Here is a 26,671-nt window from a genome sequence, read left to right on the forward strand (position 1 = left end):
TTTCCAAATCTAAACAGGTATTTTCATTGTCTAAATGTTGTGAATATACAGGTGTGTAGAACACACAACACTGGGATGAAAATGCACTGGAAAACTAATGTCCTTTCTATAATGTAAGTTGCACCATTCCCAAACATCCCACCATTCATGTGTCTAGTGGATGCCTCCTCATTTGATGCCAGAATAGTTTGTTGATGTTGAACAGAACAGCTGAACCAGAAGCTGGAGATAAGTCTTGTTTCTTATGCATCTGTTTTCGTTCTTTTATCGTCAAATGTCCAAAAGTATTCACCTTTGAAAAAATATGTTTTTCCTAAGAAAATACAATACATGTATATATTTCAGCCTGTCTCATAAATGTGTTGTGAAATTTGTTAAGCATGGAAACTGCTTGAAAACAAACAGCTAAGCTAACACATCTTATGATTGTTATAGATGCACTCAAAAATTAACAATAAAAATCTTTAACCCTAACTCAATGTATTGTTGTAGTAACTTGTAAAAGACTGTTTAAATACAATAAATCATATTATACATGATTTTCAAATTATTGCTATAAGACACTGTTCTTAATGCATTAGGATTATCCCAAATGGAGAGTAGCCATACTTAAGCCCATAATGTCAAAGGGCCCACAGTGGTTATATTTCTTTTCCTTTTTGAATGGCCTTCACATATTGTAAATTTAATTTGTAAATTGCAGTATTTTACAAGCATTCATTTGATAAGTTTGTTCTGATGAGTGCACTTTCAATCTAAAAATAAGTAAATTATGACTTGTGGAAAAAGTAAGTGAAGCTAGTGTATAGAATGCTAATAATTTTGCTCTTGAGATCTAGTACATGCTACATCCAAATTTTAGAGAAATATTTATAAGTAATTTACAATATTTTAAGCTACAATTGTAAGTTGATATCATAGTGTAGAAGCAATTGATTATTTATCTCATTATCATATAAACTGCTATCATTAATTCAATAAGTAAGTACATCTTACTACTAGCAGGTATCTACTTACCATCTTCCCACTGAAAAGCTGCATCAGTTTCAGCTGGAATACCCCTCCACATGATAATGCTATGAGGGTAATCCAGTTCTTCTCTTCCCTCAACTTCATCAAATCTCCAGTATTGATCTCCACTAAATAAATATGTTTTACCATTATGACCCCACACTAGAACTGCATCAATATGTTGTAGGTTGGCTGGGAGCCCAAGATCTGTTAGTGGTCGAGGATAACCTGGTTCTGGAATGTTGGCATTAAACAGCCAAAATTGATTTCCTGAAAGTACACATAAATTACTCCATGTTTCAAAAAAATAATAATCTTCAAAAAAAAAGGTTTAAAATAACATCAGATGAAAGTGTTTTCTTCATGTAGTGAAGAAAAATAATGTATGAAACAAGTTCTTAAAGAAGAATATATATGACAGTGATGTTCTGTTTCTTTCATAATACAGTATGAGACATACGAGGTAAAACAGGTAAAACTGTTTCTTGTGCTTCCAAGCTTTTTAATGCAAGTTTTATCCAGTAGTTATGTATTTGTATGTAAGTATATTGACTAAAGAATGAGTATAAAAAAAACAGACAAATCAAGTTGATTAATCATTTTAGAAGATGACACAATTTAAGTGAAATATGATGTTGTAAAATAAAAATGTTTTAACTCAATTAAGTTAAGCTTATGCCATGCTTTCAAATGTCTGTTTTACAACAACAACAAAAATTGTGTGTGAAACGTACCTTAAAAGAAAACAATCTTATCATCAAGTGGACGAACATACACAGCATCCACCCTGTCCAAGTCAGCAGGTAGATTATACCAAAAATGGTCAATGGCCAATGGAGGAGGAGAGATGAATCACTGTTATTCATTTCCTTACTGCCCAGTCTCCAGAAGTACTTGATAAACAAAATATTACAATAACTTTTAGCACTAAACATTAATTCCTAATTCAAGTTTTCTCTACATTAAATTAAACTGTTTACAAACTAATCTAATAAATCAAGATTTAAATCTCAAAGTGCAAAGGTAAATGAGCTTGTCATGATGACAATAGTTCATAAATGTTTGAGACTTAAATATAAATTTTATTGTAGATTTAATAAGATCATATGAATTATCTCATTATCATAAGAATTATCTAAAAGTGTGGACAACTGTTCAATTTGAATGAGGAAATACAAAAATGTGGGGAGTATCAGCCAGCAATGAGAAACAGTTTTTTTAAGACTTAAGCAGTAAATAATAGCAACAGCTTGTAAAGAATGTAGCATTCTATTTGAACTGCTCCAATGCACAACCAAGTTTAGGCCTTTTGAATGTTTTATCAAGTTCTACACAATAAAACAGTCGTTAATGTATTAGTGCTGTACTTGTTTCATAATATTGTATTCAATTGTTAAATCAAGAGAGATTTCATAACGTTATATTCAGTTGTTAACTAACAGAGATTTCATAACATTATATATAAATATATATACAGACAGATAATTTTATAGAGCAAGCAACTGATAGTAGTACATTTTGTAATGATCTCACTACTGTTAACCCTTGGTCCTTATTTTCTGTTGATTTTTTAATGATCTTACTATTGTAGTAAGATTTTTTCAGTTTTTATAACAATCCTGCCTCTGTTAACCTCTGTTTCCATCTACACTGAACATCCTAGTTGTTCAGTAGCTAGACTACATGCAGCAATTTAAAATTAATTTTAAACCTTTTTTTTTTAATTGGCTGGAAACAATTCTATTAATCCAGACTTTTGAAGGTAAAACGTAACATCATCTGATACATGACCTCTCTTTCTTCATATTTCCCCTGCTGGTACAGCAGTAAGTCTATGTAATTACAATGCTCAAATCAGGGGTTCAATTCCCCTCGGTAAACTCAGCAGATAGCTTAATATGGCTTTGCTGTAAGAAAACACACATTTTCTTCATATGAACTGGTTATCTGTTCCAATACTCAACGTATCATTAAAAAAGGAGTTATTAGATTTATACACTAATAATATTGTGAAAAGAGGGGCATAAGATATATTTTCGGTATAAATAACAAGATATAAAGAGATGCAAAACTAAAAAAAAAAAATGTATATATATTGAAATAATATTCGAAAATATACCTGAATGCCTGAAGTAAAAATGCCTGAAGTATGCCATTAATTTTATTGTTTGCTTTTTCAACAATAAAACACAGCAGAGATGAAAACAAAATCAAAATATTTTTTAAATTTTAGTTAGCTACTTCTTTGTCTGAATGCATGGCAATATGAGGATCATGGGTTTGAATCTCCATTACACCAAACATGCTCACTCTTTCGGTTGCAGAGAGCATTATAAAGTGATGGTCAATCCTACTATTCGTTGGTAAAAGAGTAGCCCAAGATGTGGTGATGACAAGCTGCCTTCCTTCTGGGAAATTAGAAAGTACTTGACTTTGTATGATAGCCCTCATGTAGCTTTGTGCAAAATTCAAAAACAAACAAGAAAAATTAGAATTCACTTGCTTAATCCGATTCACATCCTAACAGTTGTTTTTCATGAAAATGGATGATATGTATATGTATAAAGTCTAGATCACTATTATGTCTCTCATATTCAAGCCGGTCTGAAAAACCATGGTATTGGATCTCATCGGTGCTGGATATAAGCATGTGTAGTGTGGTTGACATATTATGAAATATTCTTCTTCACTTATACATAAAATAAGAAGTAACATCATCTGATAAAGAAATTTCATACGTAAAACAAAACATCACTGAAAAACAGAAAAAGCATAAAACCAATGTTGGCACCTAGTCTACAGTGTTAAGAGAGAAAGTAGAGTAAGAGAAGTTGTAAAGGACTTTCTCTAGCATAATGGTAATGATCATAACCTGCCAGGAAAACTAACAGGTAAGTACAGGAACCACCGTCAGTCACCTGAAGTCACATTCCAGTCCTGGTTTTGGGTTATGTGTCATAACAGCCATTATCAAAAGGTAAAGTAATAAAAGTGTTAAAAGACATGCAGCAAAATTGTAATAACAACTCGTCAGGACGACTAACGGGTAGTTCAAATGGTTAGTTCAAACAGCAGCGTTAGTCACCTGAAGTTGGCCTTTCCAGTCCTGGTGTCGAGTTATTTAATGTTCTGGCCATTTTTCAATTTCAAATAGAACTAGAGAGATTGAGACTCGTAAAAGGGAACCACAATTAAAAAGGTGTAATGAATAAATATCAAACATTTAAATGAGATTAAAAAGATTAATGGTCATTAAAAAAATAAAAACTTTGTCAAGATAGACAGTTTCACTGTCACCAATAACACTGTCTAATGTTACGGACAATTCTTGGGATAGAAGGTGTTTAAAATAGTGCCGTCGTTAAGAGTCGTAACGATGACAAGAAAGTAAAATGTGGCTTACAGTGATTTGAGTGTTACACAAACAACACACTGGTGCAACAGTTCCAGATAAAGATAAACTATGAGTTTAAAAACTGTGACCAATGCGTAGTCTAGTTAGAACAACTTCTTCCTTCCGAACCTTACGGAAGCTAGATGGCCAAAGCCCAATATAGGGTTTTATTTGGAAAAGCTTGTTGTCGCGTTGCTCACTCCAAGTGGATTGTCAGCTGGCACGGAGCCGAGCCTTGAATACAGGACCATAGTCCATGTACGGAATACGCACAGTGGTGATAGTGCCAGAGCAGATGGATTGAGCTATCGTGTCTGCAAGCTCGTTCCCACGTAACCTGGTATCCAGAAAAAACTGGATAGAAGTAGATGTTAATGAGAAATGGGCCAGTCGGTTTTGAATATCAGCGAGAACAGGGTGTGAGCCAACGTAAAGCGATTCCAGGGCCAGCAGAGAACTAAGCGAGTCAGTGTAAATAGTGCAGTTGGAGTACTGCTTAGCTTCAATATAATCCAGGGCAAGAGATATGGCGTACAGTTCAGCAGTGAACACAGAAGCTGTAGAGGTGATTCTGCGCGCAACCACCGAACTGCAACAAACCATGGCAGAGCCCACAGAATTATCTGATTTGGAACCATCCGTATAAATTGGAATGGAAAGATTGTTCGAAAGATGTTCAGTAAATAAAAGACGGTACTTCCAATCGGGAGTATCTGCCTTTCTCAGATGACTTAACGAAAGGTCACATTTGGGGACTGTAATAAACCATGGTGGGATGGGCTGACCAGTGGATTATGCAATGTTATCCAAGGACAGACCCAATTCATCCAACTGCGCCTGGATGCAAAGGCCAAAAGGAGCAACGGCAGATCGTCTGTTCTTAAAAAATAATGGCCCACTGACAAAGGAAAACACATCCCCAGGTGGGATGCTTTGGTAAGGAAAGAAGTTTCGAAGAATATAGTAAAGACAGTTGCAAACAGCGAAAATGCAGAGAAGGTTCATGAGATTCTACGTATAAGCTTTGAACTGGGTAGGTGCGGAAAGCCCCAGTGCAGAGTCGAAGTCCTTGATGATGAATGGGGTCCAGCATCTTTAAGGCCGAGGGTCTGGCAGAGCAATAGATCATTGATCCATAGTCGAGTTTGATCGAATAAGAGCACGATATATCTTTAACATAGAACATCGATCTGCTCCCCAACTGGTGGTAGAGAGGACACGGAGGATGTTCAGTGCTCTTGTGCATTTGACCCGTAGCTGCTTTAAGTGTGGTATAAAGGTCAGCTTACGGTCAAAGATAAGCCCCAAGAACTTGGTTTAAGGTACCACTGGCAGCAAAACTTCACCGATACGGAGTTCAGGATCAGGGTGAATACCTTGTTGGCGGCAAATGTGCAAGCAAACGGTTTTAGAGAGAGGGAAATTAAAGCCGTGGTCCACTTCAGTACACGATTGAGGGCAGTTTGTACTTGCCGCTCAATATATCTCATGCTCGACGACTGACACGAGATGTGAAAGTCGTCGACATAGAGCCCATTTGAAACAGTGAGAGGGAGTTGTTTAGTGATGGCATTTATCTTTACACTGAAAAGTGTGACACTCAAAACACAGCCCTGAGGGACACCAAGTTCCTGTAGAAAAGAACGGGAAAGTGTCGAACCCACACAAACTTGGAATCTCCTTCCATTAAATTTTTTTAATAAACATGGATAAATGGCCGCGTAACCCATATATATGAAGGTCTCGCAAAATGCCATACCTCCATGTTGTGTCATAAGCCTTCTCAATGTCAATGAATACTGATACAAATGTCGTTTGAGAAAGGCTTCTCGGATTGATGTTTCAAGGCGAATTAGGTGGGCGAGAGGAGGTTGTTTGATTCGAGGAACCAAACAAGACGAGCATTAACTATCTTCTCTTACAGAGACAGCTTGTTCTAGGAATTTGGACGATAGTTTGAAGGAATCTTGGGATCTTTCCCAGGCTTAGAGAAAGGTAAGATAATAGCCTGTCGCCAGGCATTAGAAAAAAAAAAATTCTCCTGCCAGATCTGGTTAAAAACAATTAGAAGAATATCAAGAGAAGCAGGAGAGATATCATGCTTGAAGGGTAGCAAACCGAGAGATCAATAGTGGTAAAGGACTGACTAGGTGCGTGAAAATAAGTGGAAGAACCAGTATTGAAAAGAGAAAGACTGTGATCAGAGAGCATACGCTCTACAGAGCGACCCTCCTATCAATAACAGCACTTCCCCAGAGGAGATGATGTCCATTAAAGTCCCCTAGGATTAGAAAGGGAGATGGCAACTGTTCAACGAGAGCATCAAGGTCTGATTGATCATATGTCTCTCCAGGGTACAGGTAGAGAGAAAAACAGTGATGGTATGATCCAAGGAAACACGGATGACTATGGCCTCCAAAGGTGTGTTGAGTGACAAAGACAGGGTGGGCACATGCTGATCAACCAACAGTGCCACCCCTCCATGTACTCGACCATCACACAACCTGTCATTTCTGTACAGAGAAAACTGCCGAATGGAGACAGTATCAGCAGTTTTGAGAAATGTTTCTTGTAAAAAAAGACATACAGGATGGTAGGAAGCAATCAGTGTTTTGATGTCATCCAGATTAGAACGTAAACCTCGACAGTTCTATTGTATCAAGGTGGCCATTTTTAATGACGTGTAGGCGAGGTGGCTGAAGAACTCTTCTCTTTACGACCACGTCTTTTGTTCTTACTATCCTTATTCGGAGGACATCTATCGACCTTCATGGATCTTGCCCTGGGTCGATTGGGCAGGTCTTTGTTGTTGGAAGGGAAATCCAGTGACTGAGGACGCGAACGACTGATTGTATTGCATCTTGGGGTGGGAGAAAAAGATGTATCTGAGGAAATGCCTGTACCTGGAACTAAAGGATGTGGATCTTGGGATTAGTTGGAATGTATGGGAGGAACAGAGGTGGGTGTAGAAGTTGATTCATCAACCTTTTTAACCATGGAAATCGAAAGGGTTTTCATTTGTTTTGAAAACGATTCTCTTGGAGGCACAGAGATCTGTCTGCACTCCCAGACTAGTTGTGGAACGAAGTGCAGCAGCATATGTCCGGTATTAAGTGTCAGACAGCAATTTCTGATTCTCAGGATAACTAATGTTATGTGTCATTTTCAAATGCTGCACCTTTTTTTCCTCCAACCTTTTTGGGCAAGAACGAAAGTAGGAAGGGGGAGAACCATTGCAGTTGACACAATGTGGGTCTGTGTCACACTCATAGGCATCGTGGTCCTTGCCACCACAACGAACAAATATCAGGGAACCACGATATGATGTCTTTGAGTGGCCGAACTTCTGACATTGGAAACATCAAAGAGGGTTTGGAATGTACGGCCGTACCTTGCAATTTAGATAACCTGCCTTGATGGCGGCAGGTGCACGTGGTGATGTAAATATCAAAACGAGGATATTTGTCGGCAGTGTAACTCCATCTTTGCGAGTGGAGATGCGCCTCACTGCACAAACTCCTTGAGTGGAGAAACCAGCGAGAATCTCTGACACGGGGACGTTCTTCAAATCTCTCTCAACAATAACTCCTCGTGATAAATTTAAGGAAGCATGAGGGGTAACCTCAATAGGTACATCCCCAATTGCCTTTGTATTCAAGAGGAGTTCACTGTGTTGGGATGTGGATGTTTCAACCAATATATATCCAGATCAAAGCTTCTTTAGCGACTTTGGAGAACCAGCAAATCCCTCTAGTCCCTTCTGAATAAAAAAGGGGGACATGTGCCCTAAAGGTTTTTCTGAAAGAGAATATAATATAAGAAAATGAGGTATGTGTGTTACAGATGTTGAAGATTGCTGCTCAAAGTCTTCAAGACATGGTCATTTACCTATTGACTGTTTTTTCATTATTTTATTTAAATTTTTCGTAGAAGGATCCATAGGAAAAAAGGAAAATTTCGGTTCCCACAGACCCCACCCACTATGGATTCCTACGAGGGGATGCACTACAATGTCATGCAAGGACATTGCAGTAACGCCAGGGTCTCGTGAGCACTATACCCAAACACCAGCATCAGACACAATGTCCACAACACCTGTTGAGAACTTCCAACACTGGTACTTGGTTAACTCTAGCCCAAGTGGACCAGCTGATTGACCCAAGGAGGGTCACCCAATAGCCGCCCATCTACAGTAATTCAAGGCCAAAGTGCTGTGTTAGGGTTGGAACCCTCAACCACCAGGATCCTCTCCTCCCCTTCACGGGTCGCTACCCACGGCGAACACGTGGGTGGATGTTTAGATCCCAGAGGAGGTAACTAGAAAGAACAGAATCTTCCCTGGTAGGTCCCCTCATCACGTACAGAAATCCACACCGAGGAAAAAGGATAAAGAATTATAAAGTCTTATAGATCACCTCTGAGAGAGGAAGGTCCATTGTTCAAATATTTTCGAGTTTAAGGTCCTTTCCTATTTCCAGTAAATTATATCATGTTATACAAAAAAAAATTTAAATGGATTATGCATATAATAGAAGCTAAGTGCTTTATTTTATTCTCCATGATATATTTGCTGATACTGCACATTTATCCAGAGCCTTCCCATAAGGAGTCAGGCTGAAGCAAGACGAGCTGCTTATGTTTTGTATTTGTTCAATGTCTAGTAATAGACAACTCTGAAAGTCTATATTTTCACCTAAGGCCTCTCCCTGTCATCAACAGATAGTGTTGTTGCTCAGTTACACATAAATAATAACCAAAACTGAAAAGAAAACCAAATCAGTTAATGATGAAATCTAAATACGAACTGAAGGTAATAGCTTTCCTGCATATAAAACATTAAAATCATGCAGAAACAGTAATTCATTCTTATGATAAAACACGTGACACAAACACAAATATTTATATTTCAGTTTATGAATGATGAGAAAACAAAAGTGTTATTCATGACTTTAATATACTGATTGACTAACAATGGAATTAAAATTCTATATTGTTTGTTGTATTGGTAATATTTATCTTGAAGCTACTTTAGATCGTAGTTGCGTTCTTACTTTTATATCCCATAACATACCTTTCCTTTAAAAATGAAAAGCTCTCGTTTGATAATTGATAAAGCGTCAATGGAAGAGTTACAGGCATCTGGAGCAAGAGGGCGTGGAGGTCTTGTGGAAGGTAACAAACCTTCATCATCTGAGGGAGAGATATTCTCGACATATGTTGTCGTTTTGTAGACTCTGGTGGTGGTGGTGGTATGTTGTGTTGTAGGAATCGTGCCAGGAGGTAATGGTTTCCACTCTGGGAGTTTTCGAGCACCTGTAGAAAGCCAAGAAAATGCACCGATTATTCTCTAACATTTAGAGCACTGAAGAGAAGAAAGTTTATCAAGTCTTCCAAATGTATACAGGGAATACAGGGTATACAGACGAATACAGAGAAGTTTAGAAAATGTAATTTTCTAGCTTAGAAATATAACACCATGTTCTGGTATATAGTTTCGAAGTGTAACACAGTCTAGCTTAAACATGCGAAAACATGTTACAGTATCTGGCTTAGACGTGTACTGCATATAACAATTTATATCATGGTACAGTCCAGTTTGGATATATAGCACCTTATAGTATCTAGCTACACATATCGCACCATATATTTGATTTTGAAATTCATGTTTTAAACGTCTTAACATTAAAAACAATTATTATACTTTTTTTTCTGAAAAACATCTACTTCGATTTTTCTTACAAATATTTCAGTTGTCACAGACAAACAACACTCACATAATAAATCTACATTATATTAAACGTGTTTAATTTTCTTAAAGAAGCTGAAATTTATATTATAGCTTCAAATAAAGATGGTCGAATGGAATCATTTACCATATAACAGTTGGATCCCAATGGTATCATCGTGGGGCAGTCTCAAACCGTCGCCAATAAGCTGGTAGTAAGGAAACATCAATGAGTCAATGACAGAACTGTGAGCTAACCCAAATGAGTGTCCGAACTCGTGAGCTGCTACAGAGAATAGATCAACACCTGAGAAAAAAAAAGAAATATATTATTTGAAAAAAAAGTTATTGTATCTTGTAATTGGAGTAACTCGTATAATTAATATACACTTGAACTGCATTTTAATTCCACAGCTTAAAATTGACAACGTTAGCTTAATATACACAACTAATACGAGATTTAGGGTCGTAAATTATTTCGAAATTTCTCCGCACTAAACAAATTATACAGCTCTTAGCTAATACACAGAACACGTCGAAAAATGAAAATGAAAAACAAAACAACCAACAAAAACAAAAACCATCAAACTTGACAAGTCGTAATAACTTCACATTTTTACAGGAGCAATTAAATTATTATAAATTTCATCCCATTACTTAGTAACTTATAAATCATAATTAAAGATATCAGTTACTACGTGACTAACATTTTTCCTGATGTCTGAAACGTGTTTATGAAAACAATAAAGTTTATGAACCTCGCTAACTAAATAAATAACACTGCAGTAGTATTCAAGTAAATAAAACCTATTCAATAGAAGTATGAATAAAGCTATTCAAAATGTTGTAATACGGTTACACCTTGAGGAGGAGTTTGTTTTGTTTTGAATTTCGCGAAAAGCTACACGAGGGCTACCTGCACTAGCTGTCCTTAATTTAGCAGTGTAAGACTAGAGGGAAAACAGCTAGACATCATCACCCACCACTAACTTTTGGGTTACTCTTTTGCCAACGAATAGTAGGATTGACCGTGACTTTATAATGTCCCCATGGCTGAAAGAGCGAGAATGTTTTGTGTGATGGGGATTCGAACCCACGACCCTCGGATTACGAGTCGAGTGCTTTAACCACCTGGCAATGCCGGGCCTCAGGAGGAGTAGAAGCTCAGAATTCCGTTGATTTAAAATGTAGGTTCTGTTTAACTATTATCAAACTATTTTAAATCCTCAATAAATCAACCCAGTTTAGTTATTATTATACTATTTCACATTCTCGGAAAGTCCACTTCATTTTAACTTCTATTAGACTATTTCACGTCTTCAATAAATCAACTTAACTTTAGCCATTGTCACGTATTTCAGATCCTCTCTAAATAATTTTTAGATATTATCAGAATATTTCGCGTCTTCAATAAGCCTACTCTTTTGTCAAACTATTCAACATCCTAAGTAAATCGACTTCAGTTTGATTTTTATGAAACTATTTATTTCGCATCCTAACTTGCCATGAGAAGCTGTCATTTATGAGTCAACTTATACAAGGGCAAACTTTCAAAGGATCGAAATCTTGATTAGCAAGTTAAACTACCTCGCCTCTTGTGGTTTTTAAATAACAGGAGACCAGACTAGGATACAAAGAATTATTTACTTGTAAAAATGACAAACAAACGCTTTAAAATTTAAAAATTGTAAGTCACATATTGTTGATGGTTTTTAAAAGAGGATATTAAATTGGTGACGCAATTCTCAAAATTTGTTTTCATATGAAGGCCATTGCATAGTGACACCTAACGTTAGATGATTGATCGAAGTTGATGATTCAGCTTTCGTCAAGCGCCACGGATTATACTGCTACCAATTAAACAATATACCCGTATACCAAATATACCAATCAGAGAATTAAGCGATTGTTTGATATACAAATAATACAAGTTATTGCCGAAGTTTAATGGTCTGAGGAAAGTCACAATGCATTGTTATCTTTCCTTTCCTGTTGTTCATCTAGTCCGTTCTTTAGTTTTTGGAACAAATATATGATCATGATAGAAAGATAACATAATGACATAGTTTGATATTAATGACTGAAAGGCTCTAACCTTCATTGTCAGAACTAGGTTGACCACGGATCCAAAGTTTTTCTCCATCAAAATGTGTCTCCTCCCAGTCCATCTCCAGGAAAAAATGCATGTGCTAAGACTAATCTCTTCCCATCAGAAGGATACCCATCACCATGGTAGCCACGAAAGAAGGAAATTCTAATATCTGCGTCAGTGGTTTGAACTTCTTGAAATTCCAGTTTGGACACTTCACTCCACATGTGAAAGGTTTTGACCAGCTGTTCTCTGATCATACTAGTGTTTGCCTCCTCAGGTCAGTCATTTATACTGAAAATCAAATCAATTTTTACTTGATAGCCATTTCAGTGAGCTTGCTAGCTGTTGAGACTTAAATAAACATAAAAATGATTTTATCGTCTTCTTATTGTAAGAAACTTGTTGTCTGTAATGATTATTCATATGGTTGGTTTTGTTTGAATTGACGCCAAATATTTAACACTTATTTTGAAATTTGCGAGTGTTTTAATATTTTTCTAAAGAGGATTAAAGGCCACGTGGAGTGTCACTTGTTTTAACAACTTGCACCACATACAATAGTATGTTGTCTGTCCGTCAGTCAGTAGATACTAAAATGGATGATTAATATATAAAAAACACTTAATGCTGGAATTTGTATTGTGGTGACGTCAGTGAAATGTGCGTGTGGCATGAATCGTAAGAAGAATTAAGCATTATGTAGGCTGTAACATAGTATGATATATAAACTTCCAAAGTAAAATATTTTTTTTTTATTTCTTCCTTTACACACCATACGTTTGCCACCACTAAATGCATCACATCCTTATAAAAAAATGTAGTTGGACGTGGTTATAGATGCTCTTAAAATACACATCTTATCTGGCTGTATTATAAAGTGTGACTTAGCTGTAAAATAATTATAATATTGCTTTAGATGTTATTATACCATTGGAATTGTTCCTGGTATAATTGCAGGTAAATTGTTGTGTGCCTTACTGTTAGGTGAATGCATCTTATTGGACGTCCCACATACAAGTCGACAATATGAAGCCAGTTTATAATTAACACAGTCGTTCAGTTGCGGCGCTCTCCAGTGGTACAGCGGTATATCTGCAACAGTAGAAAGCAGGTTTCGATATCCGTGGTGGGCAGAACACAGATAGGTCATTGTATAGTTCAGTGCTTAACTAAATAAACTTAAATAAACAATCAGTTTTGTCTGCAAACATCTGGTTCAACTTCAGAGGAGACACCTGAAAGACAGAAACGACAGATAACAGTCATGTTATGGATTGCTTACTGCTTTTTTTTTCAAATGTTCTAGTATTTGCACTTTTAGTTTCGAAACGGATTCATATTATGCAATTGATACATATACTTAAAGCTCGTTTACAACAGACTTTTGAGGGTGGTTCTATACATGAGTAAAATACCCAAACAATTTTTTGAGGTCTCATTATGGTTCACGAACAATTTAAACTTTAAGTCACCAATGGCTAAAACCAGATATCTGGATTTCAGAAAACATATTTAATTATCAATTGTCTGATTTATAAATAATGAGCTTATGGAAGGATGGATTAACATTTTATAACATTTTATTTTGCCTTTCCATAGCTTTAATCCTATGTATTCCGATTTTCCTTTAATTGTTTTGTGCAGAGTAATGAATTGAGTTTTAATTTATTGTTGCCATAATTTGCATAGCATATAAGATACTGTATGAGAATTCCAATATTATTTTACATATCAGTTCCAAGTCTGAAGATACCACATTGGTCAGATTATAGGGCGACCTCTTCTTCAGAAACTTTGGGAAGGAAAACAGTCCGCAAAATCAATAATATAACTAAACATTCTGCAGGTGAATTGGTTGCAGGTGAATACGGAGAAATTTTACAGGCGTTATCCGTAAACATTTAATCTTTCATATTAGACCAAAAGCTACACAAAACTAATTATATAACGACACCCACAAAATAATAAGATCTCGTTTTTATAGAAGTATAATATTAACCATTTGTTAATATCAATATTTGTTTGCGAGGCATTCCACAGCAACAGAAGCATTTAAGTACTAGTAGCTTTCCAGTATTTTTCTGAACATTAATAGAGCAATTATTAAATATGTTAGAAGCTAAGTTATCATTACGTCAGGTATTATTGTATTAATTTCAGTTTGTGTGTTTTTTCTTATAACAAACCCACATCAGACTAGCTGCTGTGTCTCCCGAGCTGGGTATTAGTGTTTTAAATCCGTACACTTACCGCTGTCGCAGCGGTAGGACTCCAAACAATTGGTTCAATGTTTAGTTTATCTTTTACCCTAATTTCTTATGATCGCTGTTGTTTTATTTGTGCAAAGATACACAATAGACTGCCTGTATTTTGTCCACAAAAGGAATCAATCCCTGGAGTTTAGCATGGGAAATCCGCGAGCTTACTGTTGACCATTGGTACGGGGGATATTACTGATTACCTTGGTTTACTTATATTGTATAAACAGGGAAAAAATAAAATTTTAACAGAAAGTAGGAATTGTTAGTTATTTGTATAATTTCTACAAGAAGTTTCCAAAATAAAATGAATGCTGAAACGAAAAAAGTACACAAAAAATAAAGTAATACTAGTTGAATAGATTTTAGCTATACGGATTACAGTAGCAACCAAAGTAGGGACTGAAAATCGTTTTAAAATCTACCCAACTGGAAGCACTTTACTTTTTACTGCAGCATTTATTTTGTTTTGAATACTTATAGCAATTCTACGAATAACCAACGACCCGTATCTTTCATTAACATTTATTTTTTTTCTATTTATTTGTTCAGGTTTCATATGTCCACAGAATTGACACAACATTCATACATTTTTGATATAGAGAAGTACCTGATAACATTTATGATAATTATAACCACAACCACAAATTTATAAAATGTAATCTTTACTTTGACTCATAGTTAAGTGTATAAAGCTGCCAAAGTAAATATTAAATTTTATAAAGTTGTAATTATGGATTTATTCTTGTTTTGTTACATTTTGTAGCAGGATCGCTACTTCATTCTAAAATTCATAATTTTTAATAGTCTAACCATTTATATATTTCGTCATCTGTTGGTTGAATTGGGCTTAAAATATGTTTACTACTTACAAAAAATCGGTATATATTTACAGAAAAAGCAAAAACGGATACACATGGACCAGCCAAGTAAGCTGATGAAATCATGTAGCGATAGTCCGAGCTGTGTAGGTAATCAGATAAGTAGGTAGATATTAGACAAAAAATTTGCTCTTATACATATTTTTGGATTGTTATACTGGAAATCTAAACGACATTTTTAGTGTAATTATTAGTACATATGCTCGTAATATATAATAACCAATACCTTGATTGTTTGTTTTATTTGTTTGTTTATTTTGAATTTCGCAAAGCTACTCGAGGGCTATTTGCGCTAGCCGTCCCTAATTTTGCAGTGTGAGACTAGAGGGAAGCTAGTCATCACCACCCACCGCCAACTCTTGGGCTACTCTTTTACTAATGAATAATGGGATTGACCATTACATTATAACGCCCCCACGGCTGAAAGGGCGAGCAGGTTTGGCGCGACGGAGTTGTGAACCCGCGATCCTCAGATTACGAGTCGCACGCCTTAACCCACCTGGCCATGCCGGGCCAATCCAATACTTTGAATGGTCGGTTTTCCCTTAGAAAGTCGATAGGATGTTTTTTCTGCATGCGAATTATTTGAAATCTTATTCATCCCTACTATCTGTATATTAAATACTACCATACTTTATAAGACTACGTAACAAAATTTTTACTTTTTCTTGTTCCTGGGCAGAAAGTGTTCTTTCCCAATTGCTTATGGCTAAAGTAAATGGAAAATACTCTTCAAATTTCTCTTCAAACTTTGCTTTTGGGACCTGGGTAATGAAATTCTCAAATTTACCCATTTCCAGGACATTCCAGGTAGATTTAGTGCTGAGTAGTTGATAGAGAATTTTCTCGAACTTACAAGAATTTTTAAGAACCTTCTAGAATGTTCTAGAACTTTCCATAGTAATATATATATACAGGGGCTCACCACTCACCACTTCAGTTTAGTTTTAGCTGCCTAAGTGAACACATAGACCTATCTAATTTTACCAGTCATGGCATCAAGAAGCTGCAAGCATTCTCCAGACGCATTCTGCTATGTAGGTGGCCAATTTATCAAGATAAGAGCAAAAGAGTACTCTGTGACAGCGTCTGCTAAAATGTGTGAAGCCTACAAGGCATATTTCGGCATAGCTGTTGGGGATCAAGACAAACCCTGGGCACCTAATTTTACCTGCGAGCACTGTAAAAAAAACTCTAGAAGGTAAGAAGGACAATTTTTGCTTGCTTGAATAGTAAAATTATACATTATACAAATTTTAGACCTTTTAAAATTTAAGTATCTTTCGATACACCTCAAAGAGGAATACAACAGCGTCAAGACCTTGCTAGAATCCTTGAAGTGTTATGAGTATGGCTGGGAGGTTATCAGATACTTCAAAATGGTGGCTTTCCTGATGGGTCTCCAAGGAGACTTTACCGAGTTTTCCTGTTATATTTGCCTTTGGGACAACAGGGACAACATAATGCACTACAATAGGAAGCACTGGCCACAACGGACAGAGTTCTCTATGGGGAGGCACAATGTCAAGTGTGAGCCACTAGTGGAACTCCAGAAGGTGTTGTTCTCACCATTGTACATAAAATTGGGACTTATGAAACAATTTGTTACAATCTGTCTGCAGCCTTCAAGTACCTTTGAGACTTTTTACCTGAGCTGTCTGAGGCAAAGTTCAAAGCTGGTGCCTTCGTTGGACCACAAATAAGGAAGATCCTGGAGAGCACAGAATTCTTCAAGCTCAGTAGGAAGGAAAACAAAAGCTTGGGGCAGCTTTGTCGCAGTGGTTCGGGGCTTCTTGGGCAATCGCAAGGCCTAAAATTATGTGGTTGAGGCTCTGGTGAAGAACTACGGCAAAATGGGCTGCAGGATGTCCCTGAAAGTCCATATCCTTGACACTCATCTTGATAAATTCAAGGAGAACATGTGAGTATACTCAGAGGAGCAAGGCGAGCGCTTCCACCAAGATATACTGAAATTTAAACGCCGCTACCAAGGAGTGTATAACAAAAACATGATGGGAGACTATATTTGGGGGCTGCTATGTGAAAGTGATTTACATTACAGTCGCAAATGTCGAAAAACTGCTTATTTCTAAACATTTTTGTATAACTTTAGTATAAATATATGTAAATCTTGATTCATTCAGACGTTTTATTCAGAAGTTTTTACCTAGAAAATAGGTTAATTTCTAAATTTCATTATCCAGGTCACAAAAGCAAAGTTTGAGAGAAATAATGTCCATTTTCTGTACTTTTACAACATAATTAATTAAGAAATAATACACACTGTCAAGAAACAAAATTTGTATTACACAGAGTAATGTAAGTTGTTCTAGTATTAAACGACTTCTATACATTTTCTCGAGAAGCGGTTACCCGAAAAAAGTTTATTTCCGTTTGTGTGCTTTTTAATTTATTTAAATGCATTAAAGGTTATTTGGTACGGTTAATAATAATACCTTTCGTTTTATATTTATAGCAAAATTACTACGATTATATGACACCGTCCTTAATTTTCAACTACAAGCCAGAGAGAAAGCAATCAGTCAGCAACACCCTACTACCCATCATAAATGCTAAAGGGTTTATCGTCTCTCTTATAACGTAAACATAATTCAAAGTACGTTGGATATTTTAAACCCACGCACGGGTTCGAATCTACCTCGTCAGCTCAGAAATGCAGGGCGCTATCACAGAAGCAATTCGCGCTCAGTGATTAATTTAGTAGAAACGTATAACCTACTATCCCACAAAAATGTGTGTTTAGGTCGACATAGACCCCCGCTAGTACAGCGGTATGTCTCCGGATTTACAATGCTAAAATCAGGGGTTCGATTCCCCTCGGTGGGCTGAGCAGATAGCCCTTTGTGGCTTTGCTTTAAGAAAACACACTGTTATGTCAACATGGGCCAGTTTTGGTTTCCACTAAAGTTTTGGAAAAATATCAAAATGGATTGTAGTACCGTTTTCAACCGTTAACCACAAGTAGTGTTACGTACAAACTTTCTTCATGAAGTGTCATCAGCAAGGAATGTATGTCTATTCAAAACCATCCATGTAGCGCGCGCACAGCCATTGCTGAAGAAAAAGAATTTTTTTTTTTATAAGTATGATTATACGTCGTTAACTTGTAGTTAAGCTCACACTAATAATTTAGTAGCTAAAGTTTTCTTAACTGTAATTAAACCGTTGAGAATTGAAAGTATTAATTAGTGATGATAACATTTGTCTGTTTATTTTAAAACAAATCTCCTTGGGCTATGTGCTATGTAACGTTTCTCACGCTCGAATTTTGATCTTAAGTTATATTATAACTAGCTAAGGATACTCCTTCAGAAAGCAGAAACTGTATTAAGCGCAATGTTAGATAATGTTCCCTTTCCTTCTTACAGCGCCACAGCTGTATGTCTGCAGACTTACAATGCCAGAAACTGGTGGGCATAGTACAGAGAACCTATTGATAGCTTTGTGTTTAACTACAAACCAAGCACACATATCCTTCTTATTTTTGTTATTAGATCTCTTAAAAACTTCATTAGAAGCTAACTGCATGTCCTGCTTTGTGAAAGGTATTAACTGACTTATTTAACTAGTTAAGTATTTGCGTCTTTAAATTTAAAACCAAGCATCTGTAAAATAAGTGGAAACGTGTTCTATTTAAGGGCGTGTTTTTACCCTCTTTCTTTGACAAGTGTCCCAAAACAAAATAACCCTTGTACTCAGTTACCATACAAAAAGTGATGACTGCCAACAAACACAAACATAATGAATTATCTCTACGGTATGGTGTCTAATTCAGATACAGTATTATGGTTTACCTCTTTGTATTGTATTCTTAAAAGACGAACAATATAGAAGCTTTGTAAAGAAATAAAACAGGAAAACAGTGCGCCCCTTGAGCAAAAAAAACCAACTTAGCATCAGCTACTTAACCAAAGGTACTTGCGCGTTGCATTTATTTTGGATATTTTTATATATATACCAATTACTTTTAACATAAACGGAATCACCAACTAAACTATGTATGAATTAACCCATTTAGTTGCAAAATAACGAGAAGAAACGTAAAAAAACAACATTTTCTTAGTTAAAGACGGATCTAAGATAGCCTAGGTATATCTTTTGGCACACATCTTAGATATTTATGCTTTGCTAAAGGTGCCAAAATGGCATTGCTTAAGTTCATTTGGATCAAATAATGCATGAAATGAAGTTTTTGACCTAAATACCTAGCAATAAAAACCAAAATCTTTATTATATTTTATATACAATCAAAAGTATGGCTATTTGTTCTATTTGGGAGTGGTTCTAAAACTCATTTAGTTTGAGGCTTCCTTGATGGGAATAAAAAAATCTTTCAAGTCCCCGAGTCTATAACTTTATCGTGGTGATTGAAAAACAGTGCTGTAGTAAAACCAATAACATCTCATTTCGACATACAGTATCATTCAATTAATTCAACATAATTCTTGTCCGTGTATTGTTGATTTAGAATCAAAATTAATTCAGCATCTTTGTTTACGGCCCATTTTGTGGAGGGCTTTCCAAGAAAAGCTTTATGCCCTCTGGGGTTAACATGGTTTACAGTATTTATCTTCACCATCTTGGATATTTTAATTCCTAAATGATGCTAATGGAAGATTATTCATATCTTTAATAAGTACAGCTGAAAGACATATATATGTAATCAAAACACAATACGCAGAGTGTATATATATTCGTAACTTTTATTTTTGTTTGTTTGCTTTTGGAATTTCGCACAAAGCTACTCGAGGGCTATCTGTGCTAGCCGTCCCTAATTTAGTAATGTAAGACTAGAGGGAAGGCAGCTAGTCATCACCACCCACCGCCAACTCTTGGGCTACTCTTTTACCAACGAATAGTGGGATTGACCGTCACATTATACACCCCCACGGCTGGGAGGGCGAGCATGTTTAGCGCGACGCGGGCGCGACCCCGCGACCCTCGGATTACCAGTCGCACGCCTTACGCGCTTGGCCATGCCAGGCCACTTTTATTTTTACTTTTTGAACTAGAATCCAACGACCATGAGAGATTGCAAGTTTTTCACATTTTGGTGTTTATTCTAGTACTCATTGTCCGCTTAGTTTCAAGTTGTTACATTCTCCTGTCAGAATTTTATCGTTTTATTTTCAGTGATCGCCAGTGGCGGCGCCAAGGGGGCTTGAGCCCCCCCAAATGAGCCAAGTCCTCCTCAGCCCCCAATATTGTTACCTACATATATTCATAAAATATGGAAAACACAATCGTCGTTGTTGCTTAACAATTAACATACAGTATCATTCAATTAATTCAACATAATTCTTGTCCGCGTATTGTTTATTTAGAATCAAAATTACTTCAGCATCTTTGTTTACGGCCCATTTTTGGAAGGCCTTCCAAGAAAAGCTTTATGCCCTCTAGGGTTAACATGGTTTACAGTATTTATCTTCACCATCTTGGATATTTTAATTCCTAAATGATGCTAATAGAGGATTATTCATATCTTTAATAAGTACATCTTATTTCATTAAGACGGAAGTATGTGTCATGCGTCCTATAGTAACGTACTGAATGTGTTGAAACTCATGCGCTGTATTGCCACTTCCTGTGTAATGCCATTCTATCTTGAGCTATGACGAAGATTAGACAACCACGTTGATTTCAAGTTACAACAGATCATCAGGGATTTTACTTGATAAACCAAAGGTTTCACAGGTATTTACCCATTAAATTCATTTATCTTTTATTGAAAAGTAAAACATATAGCATGCATGTATAAGTGTATTGTGTATAAGTCAAAACTATGAAGCATTTAGCCGGTGTTGTGTTCTCTGTGAGATCATTTTGCATTGTGTATCAGCCATTTAAAATTGTACTGATGATTGTGACATACACTTAAAATTGTGACTTATAATCCAATTAATGTTATACTTATGATTAGATAATAACCTTACATATTAACTGACCAAATAATATTTCTAAACAATTCTAGAATGAATTTTGAAATTCTCATTGGTCTATTTAGAAGTGCCGAATTTAATATAATGTAGCAATTACATTATTGTAACAGGTGCTTGTCACACTTATGATAATAAGAACAATATCACAATCACAGTTTGGCCTGTATGAATAATGTGAACTTATGAAAAAACCAGCCTTTCTGTGAAAGTCAACTGCAATTTAGCAAACTATGGTGTGGCAGAGGATGACCTTGCAGTGGAGTTCCACCAGATAAAGCGGCTAAATGCCAGGAAGAAAGACAAGTGGCAGGAAATATCCACACCATTGGAGCTTGCAACCATGCTGGAGCCATACAAGGATGCCTTCATCTTCACAAACTTGTGTGCATCGCTGCGACCCTGCCTGTCAGTTCAGCTGCCTGTGAGAGAAGTTTCTCATGTCTGAAGCTTCTCAAGACATACTTGCGCAACAGCAGTGGTAACAACCACACCAACAACCTTGCTGTCATATCAGTAAACTCCAAGAGGGCAAAACAACTCTATATTGATACTGTCATAGACACATTTGCTGCCAATCACCAGAACAGGCGCATTGTTTTGAAGTAATATTGACAATAAACATAACATGATGAAAGATAGATAGCCTGATAGTGACCTTACTTTTCCTCAGAGTGTATTAACTTCACATGGGATAATTCGTTTCTGCTATGTAAACTATGTCTTTATGTTATATTTCTTTTGATTTGTAGCTTTACTCTTAATGGTATATTAAATGTTCAATCTAAGCTAATCTTGATTTTCTTTATTATTATGTATTACTTTGGGTGGAATTTAGGTGAGCTTCCCCTTTTACATATACGCATATTTTCATAAACAGATTATTTCTAATTTGTAATAATGAATTACTAATCAGAGTATGAGTTTCCAATGAAAACTGCATTGAAAATGCAGTGCAAAATAGCAGGCCTTTCTTAAATGTACCTTACTATTTACATTATTATAATTTACCATCTATACTTCATATTGATGGCATTTTGGGAAGCCCCTCCACAGTTTACCTCAGCACCCCGTAACGAAAATATCCTGGCGCCACCACTGGTGATTGCTAAATGTGTCCTGCATAAAAAATTCTAAGAGTCATCAATCTCTGAAGGTCTTTGTCTTTGATAACAAGGTTAAAGACACCTACAAAATTCTCTTCTAGTGAGCCACAATATGTTTCGTCGAATTTCCCAGCTCGCTTCACTCGCTCAAGGAGGTTGTGATGGAGTGGGTAAACCCCACACCACAGCCAGGTTGAGTGAGGGAGACGAGTCTGGGACGAGAACCGAAAAAAAATAATCTTTTTTTCTTTAGTATATTTCAAATAATATATCCTCTAAACTAAAGGGATTTATAACGCCAAAACCCGAAGTTTGATGCTTGTGATTGGTAAAGCTCAGCCAGCCCTTTGAGCTCAACAGCAAATCAACAAATCCTATGACCTTTAAGTGATTTTAACGTTTAGACTTTGTTATTTCGTGTTTCTCTTCACTTCTGTATCTCAATTTTTAACATAGGACAATTCATCTAGAGTTTCAGGAATTCCCAGAGTATTATTGAGAACAATCCACATCTTAAAAGAGTTGTTCACGCTGTTAAAGAAGACATTCTATACGTTTATAGTTTTAATGCTGTTATGGAAAAGATTGTGCAGGCTATAAAAGTGGTATAGAATATTAAATCTGAAAATAATTTTGAAATTACTGGGACTTCCACACCATACAGTTAACAGTATGTTGAATGAGTTCTGATATTATTTTTGGATTTCCTACAATATTAAATCCAGTCAATAAATGATCTAAGATAGCAAAAAAAAACAAAAAAACCACATAAAAACAACAATAACCTAGTTTCTGAGTTCTAAGCTTATTTTACAAAAGAGTACCTACTTTCTGTGTTCATAGATCATTCCTAAGAAGAGCATCTAGTTTCTACGTTCCTGGATTATTCCACAGGAAAATACCCAGTTTCTAATATTTGTTCAGATTGTTATATATGATAATATACAATTCTGGGGTACCCATATCATTCTACAGCATAATGTAGAGTTACTATAACAGTAGATTGTTCCACATGGTAGTGCACAGTTTTGGGGCTTTTGGGTTGTTTCACATGACAATACGCAGTTCTGGTATAATTAGATCATTCTACATAATAATACATAGTTACTGTGGTCTTACATTGTTTACAAGGTATTACACAACTATACTGTCCCATGAAACAGTATACAGATGCTATAGGGTTACCATATAATGCACGGTTTCTGGGATCTCGTGATCATCCTAGAGAAATTCCACTGGTTTTGGGGTTTCTAGTATTTTTTTAACAGGATAATATACAGTAGCTAGGATCCTGAGATCGTTCCACAGGAGAGTGTTCAGCTACTGATGTCCTCTGGTTGTTTTCCATCTGCTTAGAGGATATTATTTTTATGTCGTCCATATGTGTTAATTTAGTCTCTCATTTGATTTAGCACAGGAAGGTCGATAAAATAGAAAGTTTAGGTTCGCAATCGCTTATCTCACAAAAAGTTAAGTTTCTGTTGTTTTAAGCAACCGAGAGAATATCTTAGAAAGCTAGTAGACATTTAAAGGCGAATAAATGAAGGGGCGTTCTCTGTAGGGGCGTACTCTAGTGGCCCAAGTTTCCTTCCAGGGAAATAATGAGAAATCCACGTGCGTTAACGTCAAGTGTTAAAACACCATCTGTTTTTACTTTTCTCATTCCCCCACCTCACTACGCCCTGCTGAATCACTGGACTGACAAATGCATATATATTGGATGATCCATGAACATTTTCAATGTTGAATAGTACATTAAAGCTACGAATTTGTTGATAAAAGAAGAAATAAGTAACTGCAATAGTTAACATAATATGACACGATCATATTATGTTAACTATCTCACCCGAAACACAAAGAAACATCAAGTATATGGCTACAAACCATAATATATTCAGTGATAAAAGTAAGTAACACTTCGCATAGTTTAAAAAGTAACCTATGTTATCGAAGACTCTAAAGAAAGTCAACTGTGTTTTGGAAACTACATTCGTTAATAAATTACAAACACCGTTAACCTAACGGTTTGATAAGTCAACCATAACCAAACGAATCAACGATATCAATACATTCACCAGGTTATAGCTTGACAGTTTGATACGCCATTCTCGACAAATTAAAAAACCAAAAATGTCAGCACACTTGTCATGACGTAGCTTGAAAGTTTTATGTCACTCTTTACAAACCATAACCAAGTAAACCAGCAATGCCAGCGCATTCATCTGACAGTTTCATATGTTATCCTTGACTAACCATAACCAAATGAATTAACGATACAAGCACATTTACAAAGACGTAGTAGGACAGTTTCGTAAGTTACTTTTCACCAATCTCCTTGAGCTATCTTATATTAAACTTGAACTCGATCAACCAAGCACAATATGGAAAGATGCTTATTTGACCACAACGTGATATTTTTTGTTCGTTTGTTTGTTTCTAATGCGTGTGAGCGTGAGAAAGGGCGTTTCACTCTTAATGCTTAAGTGTTGATAGCCCTGCCAACGAAACCAGGAAAACACCATCAGACGTAATTAACTACATCTTAAGACACTTCTTGTTCAATTATCAAATAATAAAAAAATACGCAAAGATAAAATAAACAAAATCTAAAACATGATAAACAAACTATCTAAATTCGTTCTGCTTAACCATAATAAACCTGGTAACCTACTCTGGACCTATTGAAAATTAATGACCTGCCTAACTTTTCATCAGTTCTTTACATCGAATATTGTAACTGAGAAAAACATTAAAAAACCAAGTATGGTACAATACCAAAAGTAAACGGATTAAAAATAGAGGTAAATATCTATTTTGTTATAACACAACAGGTCAATAAGTAGAATGTTATATATATGTTAATTTATTAGCGAATGAACGAACTGAAATAAAAATAATTAAACAACATCTTTATAAGTTGTTGTTAAATTAACAAAAAATACACACGTTACATGTAACAAATCAATATTAATATTACACATTTATTAGAATACTCATAAAAATACATCATAATAACATTTGTCAAAATATGACGTTAAACTGGGTAAAATGCAAACCTTTAATGAGTAAAGGAAGGTTTTTACTTTTATCAAATCACATTAAAAATCTATAACTTTATCCGATCAAAGGTGATAAACCACAAGCAATGGGAATGTGAACGTAATGTTGAACAACGAGAAAAACCAAATGCCTTACTAGATATTTGTGGAATTACAACTCCTTTTAACTAACAGTGGTACAACGCTTCCAACAATTCTTCGCGCATGCGTCTGTCTAGCGACGATGATGCTCTGTTTTTCAAGTAAATTTCGTTCCTTTCTCGCGTGATATAAGTCAAGACTTCAACGATTCTCGCCGCTGTGACGAGGAGAACGACTGGGAAGCATAATTACATAGTTGGAGTAAAATAATAACGACACGAAGACACAGAGGTAATGAACAAGAAAATAAGATTGTATAGAAGAACGATAAAAGGAAATATTATTACAAGTATAACAGTTCATATCAAATAAACAATGAAAGAGAAAAAAAATATGTCTGTGACTGCCACAGCCCAGAGAAAGCCACACCAACGAAGAAAAGGAAAGACCGTTTACAGATAAAAATATATTAGCGAATCATTACACAGACTGAAAAACGTTTAGTGATTAAATAACGAAGTTACGAGCTGAAATGTAGTAGTAACCCTTATCATCTTGGTTTTAAATACTGTTCCATTGTAAAAATTAATACTGAACGGCTATATTAGTGGTTCTTTAGTAATAACAAGCTTTTCAATCGGAAATGTCTCTACTAGAACTACGATCATAAGTCACTTACACTACTAACTTTAAACTGAATTAATTACATATGTAAACAAAACACTCGCTGTTATCCTTCAAGAATTAGAATTACGTATCCCAGCTTTCCCCAATAAAAAAATATACCAACCAATAGAGCACAGAGGAAGTTCATCCAGCCAAGACAGCTGCATTCTGGCGTCTAAGAAGAGCCTCAGCGAACTGTTAAACCACACAGTAACCTACCAACGCCCCTTCTTCCAAAGCTGTTACTAGGCGGGGGTGTCTAGTTACATCGGTGTCCCATGCTTGATGAGGATTTCTCGACCATTATGTGTAAATCAGTCACCAAAAAAAGAGGAATAACCTCAAAGAATGAATTGAGTTATATGAGGTACAGGCAGGTGACAAGCGAGTATGGTTTATACTGATTTTTAAAACTTATAGTAGGTCTGAAACATAAACTGG

At 35.9% G+C, this 26,671-nt stretch overlaps 1 protein-coding gene across 1 annotated transcript; it reads right to left on the reverse strand.

Annotated features, from left to right (window-relative positions):
- LOC143253252 (matrix metalloproteinase-2-like) lies at window positions 1–26,482 on the reverse strand. Its single transcript, XM_076506803.1, is given in 10 exon segments — window positions 1–313; window positions 1,018–1,281; window positions 1,746–1,851; window positions 1,854–1,904; window positions 9,477–9,718; window positions 10,279–10,437; window positions 12,226–12,281; window positions 12,283–12,513; window positions 13,151–13,457; window positions 26,355–26,482. Coding segments are annotated over 8 exon segments (1,146 nt in total). The 5' UTR covers window positions 12,480–12,513; window positions 13,151–13,457; window positions 26,355–26,482; the 3' UTR covers window positions 1–242.
- Between the last annotated feature and the right edge of the window lie 189 nt (window positions 26,483–26,671).

The sequence above is a fragment of the Tachypleus tridentatus genome, chromosome 6 (assembly GCF_004210375.1).
Source record: "Tachypleus tridentatus isolate NWPU-2018 chromosome 6, ASM421037v1, whole genome shotgun sequence".
Taxonomy (NCBI): Eukaryota; Metazoa; Arthropoda; class Merostomata; order Xiphosura; family Limulidae; genus Tachypleus; species Tachypleus tridentatus.